Genomic DNA, 16,578 nt, shown 5'->3' with positions numbered 1-16,578 from the left:
TGTTCTCTTGAGCTCTAAGTCATTGTACTTTGCCCTTTTTTATTGGTTTGAGACCTGAAATTCATTCTGTATGCTCAGAGTGAAACAGAAATTTTGCTATGAGAGAGATGCTTGACAGCAGGGCCAGGCAGGTGTGTGATACCTGGAGAGTACTAGAAGCAGAATCTTCCTTTTCACTTCTTTGTGGGGTTGTACTGCTGAGTTTTTGCACTGCAGCTGTGGGGGGAATGGCTCAAATATCAGGGCCACAAGGAGCTAATTAGCCCCACTTAAGGTACCCAGAACTTTCCCACTGGAAGTTTTCTCTAATTTTTTTTTAACCTTATGAAATGGCTGTTGCATTATATTAGAAAGAAAAAAGAAATTCAATAGTGTAACTTCAGGAACAATTTCAATGCTTTTTCCCCTCTTGCTGCTGGAAGAATTTAAGGGACTGGCATGAATGAGAAGCCTATTTTGGGCAGCTAAGGAAAGCTGCACCTGCACAACAAATGCAGCCTCCTGGCTTGCCCTGCAAGGCCCATGAACACCACGTCGTGCAACACCAGTGAGTGCCCCGACCTACGCACGGCCACGCGGGTGAGGCTGGAAAAGGAAAGCACTCCTGCCCACACTAGGACTAGGAAAGTCCTCTCACTTCATAAACTTTGATATTGGTTTTAATTCATGGGCCAGAGAGCTGAGTCACAGACCTTCTGGTCACTTGGATGAACCCAGAGGATAAAAGGGCAAAATATAAATGAGCAGAAAAGCGAGTAACTGTAGCCAAGTTTAATATTGAATTAGCTAACTGAAGGAATGGAAAGTTCTGGAGGTGACAACTCTCACACTACTGAAAACAGCACCTGAGCTGGCAAGCATGGCACACCTGAACCTCAGCCCAAAGGCTGAGTGGGAAAAATTCTGCTGAACAACTGAACTGTTTCTTAAGATTTTTGCAAGAGCTTCGTGCATCAAGGAGCTGCACAACAAATCCTGTTAGCTAATGGTCCTAGACAGACGAAATCCAACCCCTGAGGATTTGTGAATGAGGAATCTTGCACAAACATGATATCTTTTTGGCTCCTACAGAGCAGGTAGAATTACCTGGTCTTCCAGCAAGACCTTCCAAAGAACCATGGAGAACAAGGACAGGTGAAAGATGATTTCCTACAGTGGGATACCTTACTTGGTGAAGAAGGGATCAGTTACCTTCTTCTCATATCAGTTGCAGAGTGAATTACCTCAACATGAATGGCAACCAATCTGGTTGCATATCCCTCCAAATCTGGATTCTGATTGAAAGTTGAGTTCCCAGATGATTTCTTGGTTTTAAACCAAAAGAACCCTTTGCATTCTGGTTTTCATGGTACACAGACTGCTTTAATAACATTGATTATCAGATGCTGTACTAACAACACTGGTTTTCTCCTATTATTGTATCATACTTGCTTTACCTGAGCTTTCCTTCAGGACATTGTTCCAATCACAGATTATTCTGACCACCACCTCCTGCCTTTATTGTTTAAATATTTCAACATCCCGATGGAATGTGGGGCCATCAGGATTCTTCCTACAGTGGAGTATCAGACACTGGCTACAAACCTCACTTCTTATTTCCTCACTCTTTGCCTTGCTTCACCTCAAAGGAAGTAAGTTTCACTTCGATTACAGTGAAGCAGAATGAACATGAGATGGAAGCCCCGCCAAAGGCACTTCACAGCTTGTGGAAGAGTGTGGAAAGAAGATGCCTGAGAACACAGAGCCATTAGTCAGGCACTGTAACATGCCCACAGGTGCTCTGCTTTGGAATACAGCAGTTTGCATCTGGGTGATGAAATTCAAGGAACCAGTGCCTGGTGTGTTCATTTGAAATCTTTCATATCATTTCAAGGGGATGATGATGCACAAGCGTTTCACAGACTGCAAGATGTTGACAGACTTTTGTTATATCTTGTCACTGACACACTGCAAGGGGACAGCCACAGGCACTCTTGAGACACAGCCCACCATGACCTCTGCAGACAGAAATGTTATTGTCAGAAGGATGCCCAGTCTTGGCGATGTGGGGAGGTGCTCATGCCCACAAAGATCCAGTGCTCACCCAAGCCAAGCTGCAGTGTTATTCAGTGAATCCAGACCCCAAAGGTGGTACACAGCTGCTTCAGAGAGCAGTGAGGCTCACACAGAGGGAAGTGATGGTGGCAGCCACTCACACACAGGGGCTGCAGAGCCCAGAAGCACCTCCTGACATGCCCCAGCTGACTGTGTGTGCACCAGGCTTTCACCCGTGGTCACTGTGCCCAGTCCTGTGACAGCAGCTGAGTCAGAGAGCACCTTTCCAGAAAGGGCCTGTCCCCACAGAAAGGACAATGACAGAGATTATTGCCAGCCCAGCTCCAGGCTGCAGCTGGTAAAGACCTGCCAGTGCCTTTCTGGGGAGATGCAAGGGGACATTACCCACCAGACAGCATATCTGAAAACAAATGTTGAGCAGTGCCAGGAGTAGCATAGCTCAGCCTTTAACCATAACCTTGGATTTGAAATACAAACCTCTCCTCACTCCTCTCTCTCTGCACCATGATTTAGCTTTCAAGCAGTGCTGCAGCAATGCAGGATGCTAAGCCAAGTTTTGGCAGCATACAGCATTCTCAGCACCAACCACAGAGAATTACAGGTATGGAAATGTATCAAATTAAAATAACCATGAGTAATGCTTATTCAGAAGAAAAATAAATACACCATACTGTGGGGGAAAACGTTTAAATATCTGAATTGAATCTTCAGCAAAATTATTTGCTTTGCCATGGGTATGTGTTTTAGGCTAGCTAAATAATTCAAGCACTTTCCTTACATTACTTCTCCTTGAAATGAGAGTTTCATGTTTATTATTCATTACTCAGGTGGGGAGCTCTGCTTGCTATAAAAGTAAGTGGAACAAGCAGGTGCAGTAAGGTGAGATCTGGGACCCAAACACAGCTCATGAGCTTTGTACTAAAAGCATTTCCCACCCAAGGAACAGGATACAACCTATAACCACTCACATGGCAGGAGTAAAACACTGTTTCTTCCTCAAACAAGAGTAAACTATTAAAATAAAGCAACCCAAGCTGAGATTCATTTTTCCTCTCTCCACAGGTACCAGCAAGCTCCTTCTGACCCCACTCAGCACAGCCCTGCCCACGGAAGGCATTTCCCCTATCATTCCCAATGCACACTGTGACGGGAACTGCTGTAATTAAAAGCAGCAAAATTTAACACACGTCCCCTCCCTGGGAGCAGTTCCATTAAGTCAATAGCATTACAATCCCCAGGAAGAGTTATGTGATCTGCTCTCTGCCCACCTGCATGAACTACTCCATTTCCCTGTTGCTGAGCTCCACACCTGATCCTGGCCTGTGCCTGACACGTAAATTGTTTGGCATCTGATGCACCTCCATGGCCAGAGAGGAGAGCAGAAAGGGCACGCTGCACTCCAGCCCCAGCCCCATTGGAATCACAAATGGAACAGGTGATACCTTTGTCTCAGTGCAGCTGATTTAATAAACCTGTCTCAACACCTTATGAAGTGTCAGGTTTAAAACCATTCCTGCAGCTCAGATTTCACCAGCAGAATGCTTAGCATAGTTTTGAGCTGTTTTCTGTGCCTGTCCCACACTGCCAAGACATTTTGTTCAGAGGTCAGAAATGTGGGCATGCTACCATAAAAGTCAGGAAATCATTTACAGAATGCATAAAAATTGCTTTGCAGGGCAGTGACTCAGAGCTGAGAGGACATGACATAATCTCTTTGCTCTATAAACAAATGCAGTTAATGTATAGCCTTTAATACGCAATAATCAAACACAATCTTGTTGCAAATGAGAAAAGATCCAATCCAGTTTCATTTCTCTGCTGATGACAGTGGAATTCAGCAGAAGACGGCAAGCATTTCACAAAGAATGCATCGCCCCATCATTCATTACTGCATGACAACTACCTCCACCTACCACATTCCTCTTTCCAGGACTAGTGAGTTGTTTTGCACACTTCCAGATGGAGGTATTGTGAAGGAGAGCTTTGTTACCCATCTTTTTATTTTCCTAAACCCCAAGTCAGTGCTTACCAGCCAGGGCCTTGATGCGGGAGCGCTCAAACAGCCGAGCAGAGCTGTTCTCATTGTCCCAGTCGTCCACATCCCAGCGGTTGTTGACGTCGCTGTACTGCTGTTGGATCTCAATGTTGTCGTAATCTGTCGCTACCGTCGTCGTCATCCTGAGTCTTCTCCTTAGCCTCTCCTCACCATCAGATTCTTCCTAAAACCCTCTGTCAAAGAAAAACACAGAAATATAAGCATTTAGAGGGTGCTCATATGCTGGAAGAAAATTGTAAAGGTCAAGCTCAGGAGTCTTGGTTTCAAAAATCAGTGACTTTTACTTGAAGACAAGATCAAGAACAGTAAATACCAAACACTCTTTCAGAGAACAAATATTCTCAAAAAATTAAGTGCTTTACCAAAGCACAGAAGCCTTGCTGCATACACACATCCAGGATTGTCATGTTCAGCTCCACAAAGCAAAACATGGATGGAAGAGTGCAGCAAAACACCCCCACAACTTTTATTTTCAAAAGCAGACCATTGGCGTTAGAGATCTGTGAGTGTTGGTTAAAGCATATGGAACTGTGAATAACTTGGCCTCAAGCACAAAGATGACCTCCACATCTTTACAAAATGGTGCAAATAATTGTTGGGAAAAAAAAATACAGATTCTGAAAAAGCTACATAAGCATTTGACAAGCAAAAGCCTTTTAACATGTGTTAATATTTCTATCTCCATATGCAAATACTGACTTTGTGACCGGTCCTGGCAATTTATTTATGAACTAATCCAGATAAAACCAACTAAATGATGCATTACTTTGAACTCTCCACAGGAACAACATGGCACCCACCAACGCAACCCTTGGGGTGAAGTTCTCCTCTTTCAGGGTGCTGTTTGCATATTTATTCTGTTTTCTGACTAGGATTTCCATGTATTTATGGGTACTAGATAGAAGAGAGGCAGACACCTCTGGAGGAGGAGGAGGGAGGTTATACACAGCTGGGAGCCCAGCGGGAACAGTGCTGAGAATCCCCTTCACCCTTCAGTGCTCAGTGAGACCTTGAGGAGCACAGAAACTCACAGTTCACCTTTGCAAAACGCAATTGTTACCAGAAATGCAGTTAAATACAGGGGCAAGGGGGAGCCAGGGGGGCCGCCCTTTTACCTGGGCGGGGCCGCGCGCTCCCCTCACAACGCCCCGCCCGGGGCTTCTCTTGTCTTTCCTCTCTTTTATCTCACTTTCTTACTTTAAAATAAAATTTAAAATAAGAAAAATGAGAAAGAAAAAAGAAAGACCAGCCGCCCAGCAGCCCGGAGCTCAGGGCGGGGCCGGGGCCGCCCCAGAGGGTGAGGCCGAGCCCGCCCTCACGGCGGGGCCGGCGCTGCCCCTCAGGCCCTCCCCGCCTGCCGCGCTGGCGCCACCTGCCGGCCCGGCCGCTCCCGGCGCTCGCATGTCGCGACATCGATCCGCCTCGCCCGCGACAGGCGGCGGGGCTGCCCTGCTTCACCCGCGGCGTTTATTCCCCGTCCGAGCCCGGGACACCAGAGCCGGCCCCCGGCCCCAGCCCACGGCGGGTCCGGCCCGTGCTGCCGCGCGGAGAAATCTGTGTCTGGCGCAGGAACGGGAGCGGAGCCGCGCTGGGGCGGCTGTTACATAAGGAGCTGTTAGCGAAAGCTGAGCGCGAGTGCTCAACCTTCACGAAAGGTAAAAAGGAATCGCTTCAGCCATGGGAAGCTGCCAAGAGAGCGAGGGAACGCTCTGGAGGAGAACTGGCCCTGGGGAAGGTCGTGGGGACGATGCTCCTGCGGCGCATCCCGCAGGAGCCGGGCATGGATCAGCCGCTCCGGCCGGATCCTGCCCTAGGAGCGAACAAAAGCGTGGAGCAAAGACGGGGGAAGGATTAAATCCCACTCGCCGCGTTTCTGCACAGCACTCACCAGCTGATCCTCACCGAGCATCAGGCCTAGACAAAAACCTCCCATTGATCCCTCTACACAGGCTGCAATCAGGGTTAATTCCAATTAAATCCACGGAGCAGCCAGGATATAAACAACGAGTGGGAACAGGCTGGTTGACAGCATAATTTTCCATCTTTTCTATATTCACCAGTGCTCAAGGAAGAGAAAATGTGCCACTGGAAAAGCTGCAGTTCCAACCATAAAAATCAGTGAACCCAAAATCGGGATGGAGTGATATGTAATTTAATATAGATGGAACAAGCCATGGGATTTAATTTATTTCAATGTCACTGCTGTTTAGAAACACACACAACCTGATCCAGAATAAATTCAACTCCAACTTGTGCTTCATCACTTCTCCCATACTGAGCAAAATCTATCCCAGATAAAGCTAAATTGAGCATGAAATGGCCTGTTATCCCACACCTATAGGGCCAGAAAACCTCCATCCTTGTTCTGATTCTGATAAAAGCAGCTCCTCGCTCCTTGACATCAGGCTCCCTTTTCTGGGATGCAGCTCCCCACCACAGGGACGGCGGAGCAGGAAAACGCTGCAGGGATAAAAATAAGCACCTTGCAGCAAAGCAAGGTGAGGAGAACACAACGGAATCCTGATTCCAGAGACAGACCCAGCTCCAGAGAGTGCAGCCACCGCCCTCAGCCTCTGCTGGAAAACAGCTTTCCTTGAGTCCTGCTGCAGCTCTGATCCAGCACAACCCACCGGTGCCTCTGGGAACAGGGAAGGAAGATAAACACGAGTCCTGGCAGAGACCTGCAGGCTCCTGACTGCAGGGATGGAGGTCCTGCAGCTGGGATGAGCTACAGCAGCACATCTTGTGTCTGCTTTAAGGGTGTCCCGATCTGACATGAACAACACCAGCAACTGCCCAGGGAGCAACAGAAAACGGTTTGGAATTTTCCTGGAGCCTTTAATGCAGCCGAGTTCACTGTTAATGACCTTGAATGTAATCCACCTGTGAAATCAGCCCTGCCATTGAAGGACCAAGCTGAAAACCCTCTGTGTGTGTGTGTGCAGCACACACAGACATGTTACACACATATATTTACAGATTTGGTTTAAGCCTCTGCGTGAAGCACCCACCAACACCCACAGAGAGATCACCACGGAGCACAGGGACAGAGGGAAGCTCGTTCTCCAGCAGGAACAACCTTTGTCACTTAAATATCCTGGTCTGGCTTTAAGCTGAGAAACCCCTCTAATAAAGGAATGACATTTTCTGCAGAAAGCCAGAATTTCAGCTGCTGACATCCCGAGCAGCATCCTGCAGGCCAGCCCACTCTCAGGACTGGGCAAACACACTGAACAAGGCATTGCAGAAATGGCAGGGCACAGCTCCTTTATATGCACAATTCAGCCTCACACCAGGATGACATCTAGCACTCAAAGCCAGGGACAGCAGGCACTGGGGTTTCTCACTTAATCCACTCCCTCTTAAACTCATCTGCCAGGGCTGCTGCACCTGGCTCGGAGATGTTAGCAGGCAATTCCAGGGATAAACAGGCACAAGGGTGAGCTAATAAACAGCATGGAACTGCTCCAGGCCCTGAATCCACAGGCCCACCACGATGGGTCTGGATCTGAAAAATTTATAGAAAAATCTGTAAATTCCCAAACCTCTTCCTCATTGATAAAATAGAACTCTGTTGCCTTCTGCAATGGGTACCATGCTAAACGACCTCATGAGACAAAAGAGATCAAACCATTTCATTTCAAAGCATTCCTTAAAACCTATTGCATAATCTGAGGGCGGGAGGGAGGGGGGTGGTTGGCATTGTCTTCAAAAAGAAGAAATGGCTTGAAGAAAAAAATCAGCTACCAGGAAGAGCATTTTCTCAGACAGTTTTCAAAGGCCACATCCAGGGGTCAGACCTTTTGTGTTTACTTTCATAAATAGACCAGATTTTGCTCTGTTTGTTTCTTAGATAATAGAAAACAAACAGTTTTATTCAGCCCATCTGAAGAATGAATTAATTTTAAAAAAATTCATTGGCTACTCTTAAATGCAATCATGTAATTCACTAAACAGCTATGACTATGATCCCTGAAATTTTGCCATAACCACACATCTGGAATTACTTCCTAATAGTTACATTTATCTTTAAAGCAAACATTGTTTTTTCAAGAGTTACTATTCTTCCAGGAAACATGCTAAGCTGTAGTTAGATTCATGTTACTCTAACTAAGGATTGTCAAGAGGTTTTTATGGTGCTGTGATTGAAAAAATATAGTTTGAACAGCAATCCCCAAATGGTCTCATGGTTTATGTAAATACTGTTCCCTGGCTAACACACAGCCCAACCTATTGCAGCTTTCCTGGCATTAAAGATAAATTGTAAATTCATCTCCAGCTCCCACTGATGGTGTGACAGGATTGAAAAGGGGACACAGACACTCCCATCTCCAGGTCACCAGAGCACATGGGTCTGGTGACAAGCAGGAACACAGCCACTGTGACAAAGAGAATGGTGTCCTGACCCCACAGATCAGATATGTGCCTCTAAGAAACCAAAATTACACACTGTCTTCTTTCTGGTAGCCCTCTGAAACCAAGGCTGGATGAGCACAGAGAGAATTGCATTACCCTCTTTGCAGGATACTTTCCCTCCCAGTCAGTCCTTCTCCCCTCCTGATGCCTCAGATCACCTCACCAGTCCAGCTCTTTACTTTAGTGCAATGATTATTACTAAAAAGAGGGAAATTTAGATAATATGTAACCAAACTTTGCATTTATTCTGAGTAACATTCAGCTCCCTCCTAGCAACAGCACAACCAACATTTAATAAGTCTTAAATGTCATTTTAAGCCAGTATTTAAACTGGAGGATGGAAGTTCCTCTGAACTCTCAGGGCCCACCCACATCTTGTCACCCCAACAGGGTCAGATTTTCACCCTAAGCTTCCCCACAGGGAAAGTGGCCTGGTCAGAGCCAATAGGGGCACCTTGGAGAGGCTCAGGGCTGGATGCCAAATGAACATACACATCAAACACCCCCACAGGCCAAACTCTGCAAGTATTTACAAAATACTGTAGAAACTCAAGAGTTGTACAGAACCCCCATTCTGAGAAATTGAATTCTGAGCATAAAGCTTAGAAAGACTGGGTGATGCATGTCCCAGTTCCAGCCATTTCTCAGCCTGAAGCCCCAGGAGGTGTTTCCAGGCTCCCTCCCTGCTCAGCCCCTGTGGTGCTGAACTGCAGCACATTTCCAAGGATAGGAGCTCCCCTGTCCTGAAGGGGCAGCACACTCACTCATGTCCTGGCTTTTTGTTTCAGCTGCTGAACCAATGCCAAAATAATAAAGGCAGTAACTCAGCAAGGCTGTAACTCCCTTGATCTCCAATATCCCCTCTCCCAGTCCCATCTTTCCTTCCACCAACAGAACCACACTGTTTCTGCATTTTCCAGCCCAAGAATGCTCTGTGTCTTTGTCTTTGCTTCCCTTCACCACTTTGTGGTGCTGACTCCTCTGGCTCTCCATGCTCCAGGACGTGGAGCCCAATAGCCCAAAGCACCCTGAAAGGTCACAGCAAAGGGGGGACAGGCTGTGCTACCAAATGCCACAATCAGCCCGTGGGGCACTTCAGGAATGCACAAACAAGGCAAGACTGAAGCCTCTTTATTCTCAATACAGGCTGGAAAAGCATGTGAAGGTCACTAAAATCAGGCAGCCCGTCCTTCACCAGGGAGGTCTGCTTCCCACAGCTCAGATAACCCATCACTCCAAAGACCAGGCAGTTAAGAGGGAATTCCAGGCTCTTGTTTTCCTTCTGAGCTCCCCAGGATATCATGCTCTAGCTGGGAGATGGGTACATAATTAAATAAGCACTGAAACAGCTTCAGAAAGTGTTTGTGCTGCTGCCTGAAAAGACACAGCCTCGCCGAACTGGAGTTCAGTGCAGCCAGCAGGGGTGAGCAGGGCACACCCAGCACCACATGCCCCACACAGGACAAGGATTCCAACAACCAAGGGCACCAAGGGCACAGAGAAACTCAAAATAGCTGAAAATAGGTTATTTAAAAACACAAATCTCTATTTCAAACTTTTCAGTTCCAGCACAGACCATTAAAACATTCTGGTCTGATACTCACTACACTTGGAGCAATAAAGTTTCACCCAATTTTTCATACATCACCCAGTAGATCTGGACTCCAACATTTTATCCTGGAGACTCCAGAATAATTTAATTGATATATGTGGTCCAAATTTTCCCTCTGTAACCTGAGGTAGCTCCATCCAGCTGGGGATACAACACAAGGTGTGCCAACATTATTTGAAGAGCCTTCTTAAAACACCAAGAGGGTAGAAGGAGGCTTCATATGGATTTCATCCACGGTCAGACACAAAATAATTGTGGGGTGAGATTCTCTAGGGCTCAGTATTTCCCTGCGGAACATTCTAGAACAGATATTGCCTCTGAACCATCTTCTAAAGAAGGCCATGACCAACTATATACAAACCATGAACAGACTAACCCAGAAAAAATCTGGACATTTTAGGTAGAAAGTGGCTGGTTTTGGAAAGAAGTTAATAAAGAGGAGTAGAACTGAAGAAGGACTGATCTTATCACACACAACACTTCAGGGTGGAGAAGGCACCAAATTCCTTCTGGGCTGCCCTTCATTTTCCCCTCATCTCTTGAAGAATGTGAAACACATTTTGCCAAGCTGCTGAGGAGAAGGCTCTGTCTCAGCCATGAGCAGCTCCTAGGGAGTAGCATTACTCCATCCCTACTCAAAGGGGAAGTCTACAGGGATCCAGAAGGGCCTGGAGTGACACACAGAGCAGGAACATCCACGAGGGCTGTAAGAATAAAATTCCACATACTGGGCCCAGCTCAATGAATGCTCAAGGATCTAAACTCCTTATTTTGTTTTTAAGCAAAACCCAGAGTACTCAACCTATTTCAGCAGGTGTTTGTGGTTTTCCCTAAACAAGCACTGCTGGGCAAGGTAGCATTAAAGCAGTAAGAGCTTGGTTCAGCTCCAAGAAGGACATCATGAGATAGTCCATGGCTGCTCCAGTGAGATCCATCAATTAAACACAGCTTCACTCCAGCTCACACACCACCTCTGTATCCAACACAGCCAAAATAAATGTAACTCAGGATCCAGAAAATCTTATGAACCATCAGCCCAGGCATTTTCTAAACCTGCCATCCTGTATTCTACTTCTAAGTCAATAAAGAAATTCCCATATATTTAAATTCATGCAGCTCTTGATCTTTTGCTTTTAAAAAACACTTTCATCATCCTCTTAGGCTTTCCTGTGTCAGTGAAAGACAGACCCTGAAATTTTTAGGATATGTGGGAATGTCCCACCATGCATATGGCTTGGCTGGAAAAAACCTGGGGGACCAGCTCAGCACAGCAGTTCCTCTCTCTACCTCCATTCCTGCATTATTTATGACTTCTACATTCCAATTATTAGGTTTCCCATCCATTTTCAGAAAGAGCTGCATTTTTGAGTAGGGTAAGCCATCTAGAAGGTGCCTTTTCCAAAGCCTGGGCCGAGGGAGGATGGAAGAAAATTCCAGAGTTCGTGAGTTTTAATTGGATCTGCTCTTCAGACTTTGCTGGCTTGTTCTGGTGCAATCGCAGCTGGTCACTTTGAAAAGTGAGGAATGAGCAGCAAACCAGGGATTATGTTCTGCTCAGGACTGGAATAGCATCCTGAATGTTGTGAGGGCTTTACAAGACAGCCAATATGTGCTGGTGCACCTGTGTGCTCTGATCTGTGGGGTCAGCAGCTGGCATGCCACTCCTTTTTCTGGGGAATATGACTGCCAGCAGGCCAAGAGCCCTTCAGCTCTTACAGCCCATGCTCTTATTTCACTATGAATTCTTAGACAGGAAATTTTGACTGCAGAATTACCTGAACTTTTTGATAAATAAAAGAAGGTAATAGCAAAAACATTCTGATGGTGGTAAATTAATATAAAGTGATTAAAAATCTGAGTAGAATTAACAACATATTATCTGTATACACCACAAAGGGTGCTGTGGGTTGAACCCAAATGAAATCCACAAGAGGAAATGAACTGGAGGGGGAATCAAAAAGACTCCAGGTCAGCTGAGTCCCTTCCAGAAGTACAGGAAGGACTTTTCTGACGTAGGCTCTCACTGAAGATAACCTTTACTCTGATCCACCCCTCATCTTCAGCCCATCTCAGCCACTTCACACGGAGGAGACCAGGACCTTGTTTCACAAAGCCTCTGCATTTCACCCTTTGCCATCCTGATCACAGAGCAAGGCAAAGATCCACTTTCCAAACAAATTTAAGTACCTGTGGATGGACTGATGAACAACACCAGGGACAACTTGTCTGGCAGGAAGGAAAAGTGATGTATTCTATCACTTATCAACACATTTTCAAAGAAACTACCCAAAAAATTCCTTCCACAGCCACTGAGCATTTAAAGGACAATATTTAGTATCACCCTGTTCTGGAAGCTATCTGTGGGCTGACCTTCACCAAAAGAATGTGAAAATTCAGGGCAATTGTCTACAGTGGTATTTACCTTTTTCTTCAGCAGAACAAAACAAAAAAGTCTTTTTTAGTATTTTTCATGCACTCACGCAGAGCAGAGTTCCAATAAAAACCAGGTGCCCTCGGAAAGGAGATCCCCATTTTCTGGTCCTCACTCTCTCATGACCCAGCTTATGAGAAACAGAGCTGAGCTTTGGGAACCTGCTGTGTGTCAGGGAAGGGCTGAAAGCGGAGACGTTCCCGCTGCCTCCGGCCTGCCAGACACTTGGCTCTGCTTTGGATGAGGGCACTGCTGTCAGTGCAGGAAAAGCTTCACATCTTGACCCTGGCCATGACCCTCGCTTGGCAGGAAGTCCCAGGCAACCTGAATGCCCTCAGTGACATCACTGTTTGCTTGGGCAGCAAACTGGCAGTGCCAGGTGGCACCCGGCTGGGGGGCATCATGGAGACAGCGCCTTAGTTTGCAACCCACAAGGAAACTTTCCTCAGGAAAAAATGGACAACTCAGACATCACTGGGTCATTCAAGAAATGCTGTGATTGCCTCTGTGTGGCCACACAGTTTATCAATATCAGTTTACATCTGTTGTATTAATTCAAATGAAGAGCTACAGCTAAGTTTTGGGGGGTGGGAAAGGGACCGGAGGCTCTGGGACTGGAGTTTCTGTCCCACTTTGCACTCCTAGCAAGGGAAGAAATGATTTCTCACACAGAAACGATGGCCCTGGATTACTTTTGGAAGGAGGGCACCCCTGAGCCCGCCCTTGCTACAGAGCTGCCTGCAGGCCCTGACACACTTCCATCCGGAGCACATTCCTGCTCCTGCCGTCCTCTCCTGAGATGCGATAGCTCTGACCTCCTTACAGGAGGAGGGCTGCCAAGTAAACAGCCCTGGCTCACCAGCCAGCCAACTGCTGTCTCCCCTGCCCTTCTATTTTCCCTCTCCACTTCCACACTCACCCTTCTGAAAGGTCCCAGCCCAATCCAACCTGTGGGTGAGCGGGAGTGAGCGGGAGCCGCTGCCCATCTCCCTTCCCGCCATCCCTGCGAGCTCCGGTTTCCTTCCCGCAGGGAGGAGGCTGCGGTGCCCGCCCGGGTCACGCCGCAGTGCTGAGCCCGAGCCCAGGCACAGGCAGAACGAGCTGCAGCCGTGGGAGGCTGAGCACGCTCACGGCTTGGCAATCCCGGAGTGTCCCTGAGGGAGGGCACAAAAGCAGGGAGTCATGTCAAACCACCCTGATCTACGCCTAAGCAAACCTCCTCCGTGTTTTATGTAAGGGCAGGGAAAGGCTCCATCACTCCCAGCCAAGGAGGAGAAATTGAGGACAGGCTGTGCACAGGCACCTCCTCCCTGCTCGGAGCTGCTGGCCGGGGGAGGCTGCCTGGTGACAACTTCCAGGGAAGAAAAAAGAGACGGAGCTGCTTTGGCTCTGCCCCCAAACTGCAGAGCAGCGGTGGGAAACCGCACCCAGGGAGACGCCCAGGGAGAAAAGGATGTTTTGTTGTGGAGGCTTTTGTTCTGGACTCTGTTTATTAGCGAGACTTCACAGCCAGGCAGGCAGTGCAGGGAAGCAATTTAAAGGGCCAGCCCAGAGTAAATAACCTGCTACGCCATCGGCAGGTTTGCAATCAGCAAACAAACAAACAAACAAACAACAAAACCCAAATTCTGGGGGCAGGAATGGGGAAGGATTTGCTGACACCCTCCATACGGCAGCAGGGCTGAAGCAACAGCTGGTTTCAGCAGCTCCAGCGCCAAAGCAGGAAGGAGCAGCGCCAAGTCCAGACACGCAGAGACTCTCATTAAGAGGAGACACAAGGCAGCACTAATTACCCCACAGCAATGATCCACCTGCTCCCACACAGGTACCAGAGATTCCTGAGACCTCCCTCGCTGACAGAGCTCTGCTGTAGCCAGAGCTGCTCAATCAGCTCCTGAGATCTGGACAAAGAGCTGGCCTGGTAAAGAAGAATTTAGAAAAGAACTCAGATTTGGAGAGAGTGGTGGTCCCAGAGGAGGCACATCAAAGCCTGCTCCAGAACAAGAACCTCCTGCAGATGCTGGATCATGCAAAGCTTGGCTCGTGCACTGGAATATGATATAGGGACTACATGGATTCTAACTGTTCTCTCTTGAATGAGAATAAACCCAGAATAACCAACTTTTGCTTTGGGGAGATGAAGACAGTACTTTACTGTGGGTGAGGGAATGCCCACAGTCTGGATTAGAGCTGGTTGGAAAGTGAATTGAGAAATGGAGCTGTTTGATACTCAGCACCCACTTGACCACAGAGGTGTTAAGAATTGTCCTGCAAATCAGCACAGCCTGCAGCAGCAGCATTGCATATGCACATCTTCAGCTAGGCCCAAACGAGAAATGTGGCCGAAAGCAGTCTGGAAAAGGATCCCTCCCCAGGAAGACCGAAATGTCACATGAGTAAATCACCAAGTCAGATAGTCTAAGGTACGATTCCATCAGGCCAACATTCCCGGTTCAAGTAACCAAGCCCAGCTTGAGCCACTGCTTCCCAAGGAGGAGGAAATGTGTCTCATCCTCCCCAGAGGACACACAACACACATCATCCACTTCTTGGCAAGAGCACCACATCCAAACTGGTGTCCTCCAAACGAAACGTTTCATGGGGTAGTGGGCACTGACCAGAGGAACAACAGGTAAAACTGAGCAGCCTGCCTGCATTTGCCCACATGGAAGTTTTAAATGGACACCAGCTGTTAATTCCTTTCTACATTCTTCACATTTTTTTTGGCCAACTCCCCGACAAGACTAACAGAAACCTTTCCCCTCCAACTTTCATCTGATGCATAGATAAAATAGTCAGGCAAGAAAAAGAAATCTATCTCATTATTGCCTTCATTGAAATGCATGCCTGTAGGTCCTCAGTGCATCCCTGCCCTTTGAGATGGGTTAAAGAGCCTCAATGCCATCTAAATTAAGTCAATTTGTTATTCAGAACATTTGTGAGCAAACAATTTGCATCCTGGGAGGAGAAAGCACATGGGCCAGAATGTAAAACCCTGGGAAATAAGATGATAGATGGGAAGAAAAAACCCAAAAAAAGCTATGTCTTAAATAACTCGGGTCAGTATTTTGGTTCTTTGATGTTTCCACTACGGTTGAGTCCTTTTTTTTTGCCTTAATAAATATTTTAGTGCACATCCTCGTGTGCTGATTTATGTGAGATAAGAGATATTTATCATTTTATATATGATGGAGTGATGACTCTTTCCAGGTTTTCCATGTCAGTTTGCTAAATCCTTGGAGTGTTGTTGTGTCCACCATCCCCAAGACGTTACTCCCTGTGAGTCCAGCCAGGACACAAACCCTGGCCAGCCCTGATCCCTCCAGCTTGGACCTTGGCTACACAGCAAGCCAAAGGCCTTTACCAGGAGCCAGGGCCAGGAAAGGGTTCCTCAATTCCCTGGAGCCAGGAGAGGAGCTCAGATGTTATTCACAGTTGTGGATTCTCTAAGTAAAACAGGCAAATAAACACACCAATGACTTTGGCTCCTCCAGAGCACCCAACTGTTGTTATTGGCACTTGGATCCAAACAGTTCTGGCCACACCTAAACACAGCCTGCCTTGCACAGGACCCCGGCAAGGGGAGCAAAAAGGGTCCAAAAGCTTTATGGTCCTTTGCATTGACTTCCCAGGGGAGTTGTACCAAGCACTGTCACAACAAGGGCTCCAACCCAGCTCCTGGAACGGGAGGAAGCAGAAGGAAACATGCTGGAGCTGTGGGATCCCTCCATGTGCACAGCCCCAAGCTGCCCACAGACCCCACTGCCACAGCACCCAGGGAGAACCTGCATGGGACAGTGATATGTAAAATATCTGATTCTTGTTTCACTCTGAGCTGAGCTTCTTGTCTGGGAAATGGATCCCCAGCTGGCACAGCCCCAGCCCAACAGCTGCATTGCTTTTCTACCTCCACAAACACCCGGAAAGTTCGCCAAAGCCCTGTTTGTGCTGGCACACAGCCAGCACTTTATTATTATGTACTATTAGTTCATAGTGAGAAATGTGCAC

General features: G+C 47.3%; 1 protein-coding gene across 3 annotated transcripts in view; it reads right to left on the bottom strand.

Annotated features, from left to right (window-relative positions):
* The window catches only part of SPTBN1 (spectrin beta, non-erythrocytic 1), a 115,959-nt gene that overhangs the window by 77,706 nt on the left and 21,675 nt on the right, over positions 1-16,578 (bottom strand). For all 3 annotated transcript variants that reach the window (XM_064709680.1, XM_064709679.1, XM_064709678.1), the window contains exon 2: positions 4,085-4,284. In XM_064709680.1, coding sequence (XP_064565750.1) covers positions 4,085-4,232 — 148 coding nt within the window. In that variant the 5' untranslated portion in view covers positions 4,233-4,284. The remainder of the gene's footprint in view (positions 1-4,084; positions 4,285-16,578) is intronic.

Source organism: Zonotrichia leucophrys, chromosome 3, assembly GCF_028769735.1.
Source record: "Zonotrichia leucophrys gambelii isolate GWCS_2022_RI chromosome 3, RI_Zleu_2.0, whole genome shotgun sequence".
Lineage (NCBI taxonomy): Eukaryota > Metazoa > Chordata > Aves > Passeriformes > Passerellidae > Zonotrichia > Zonotrichia leucophrys.
The sequence above is the reverse complement of the archived record's forward strand: the minus strand, read 5'-3'. Positions and strand labels throughout refer to the sequence as shown.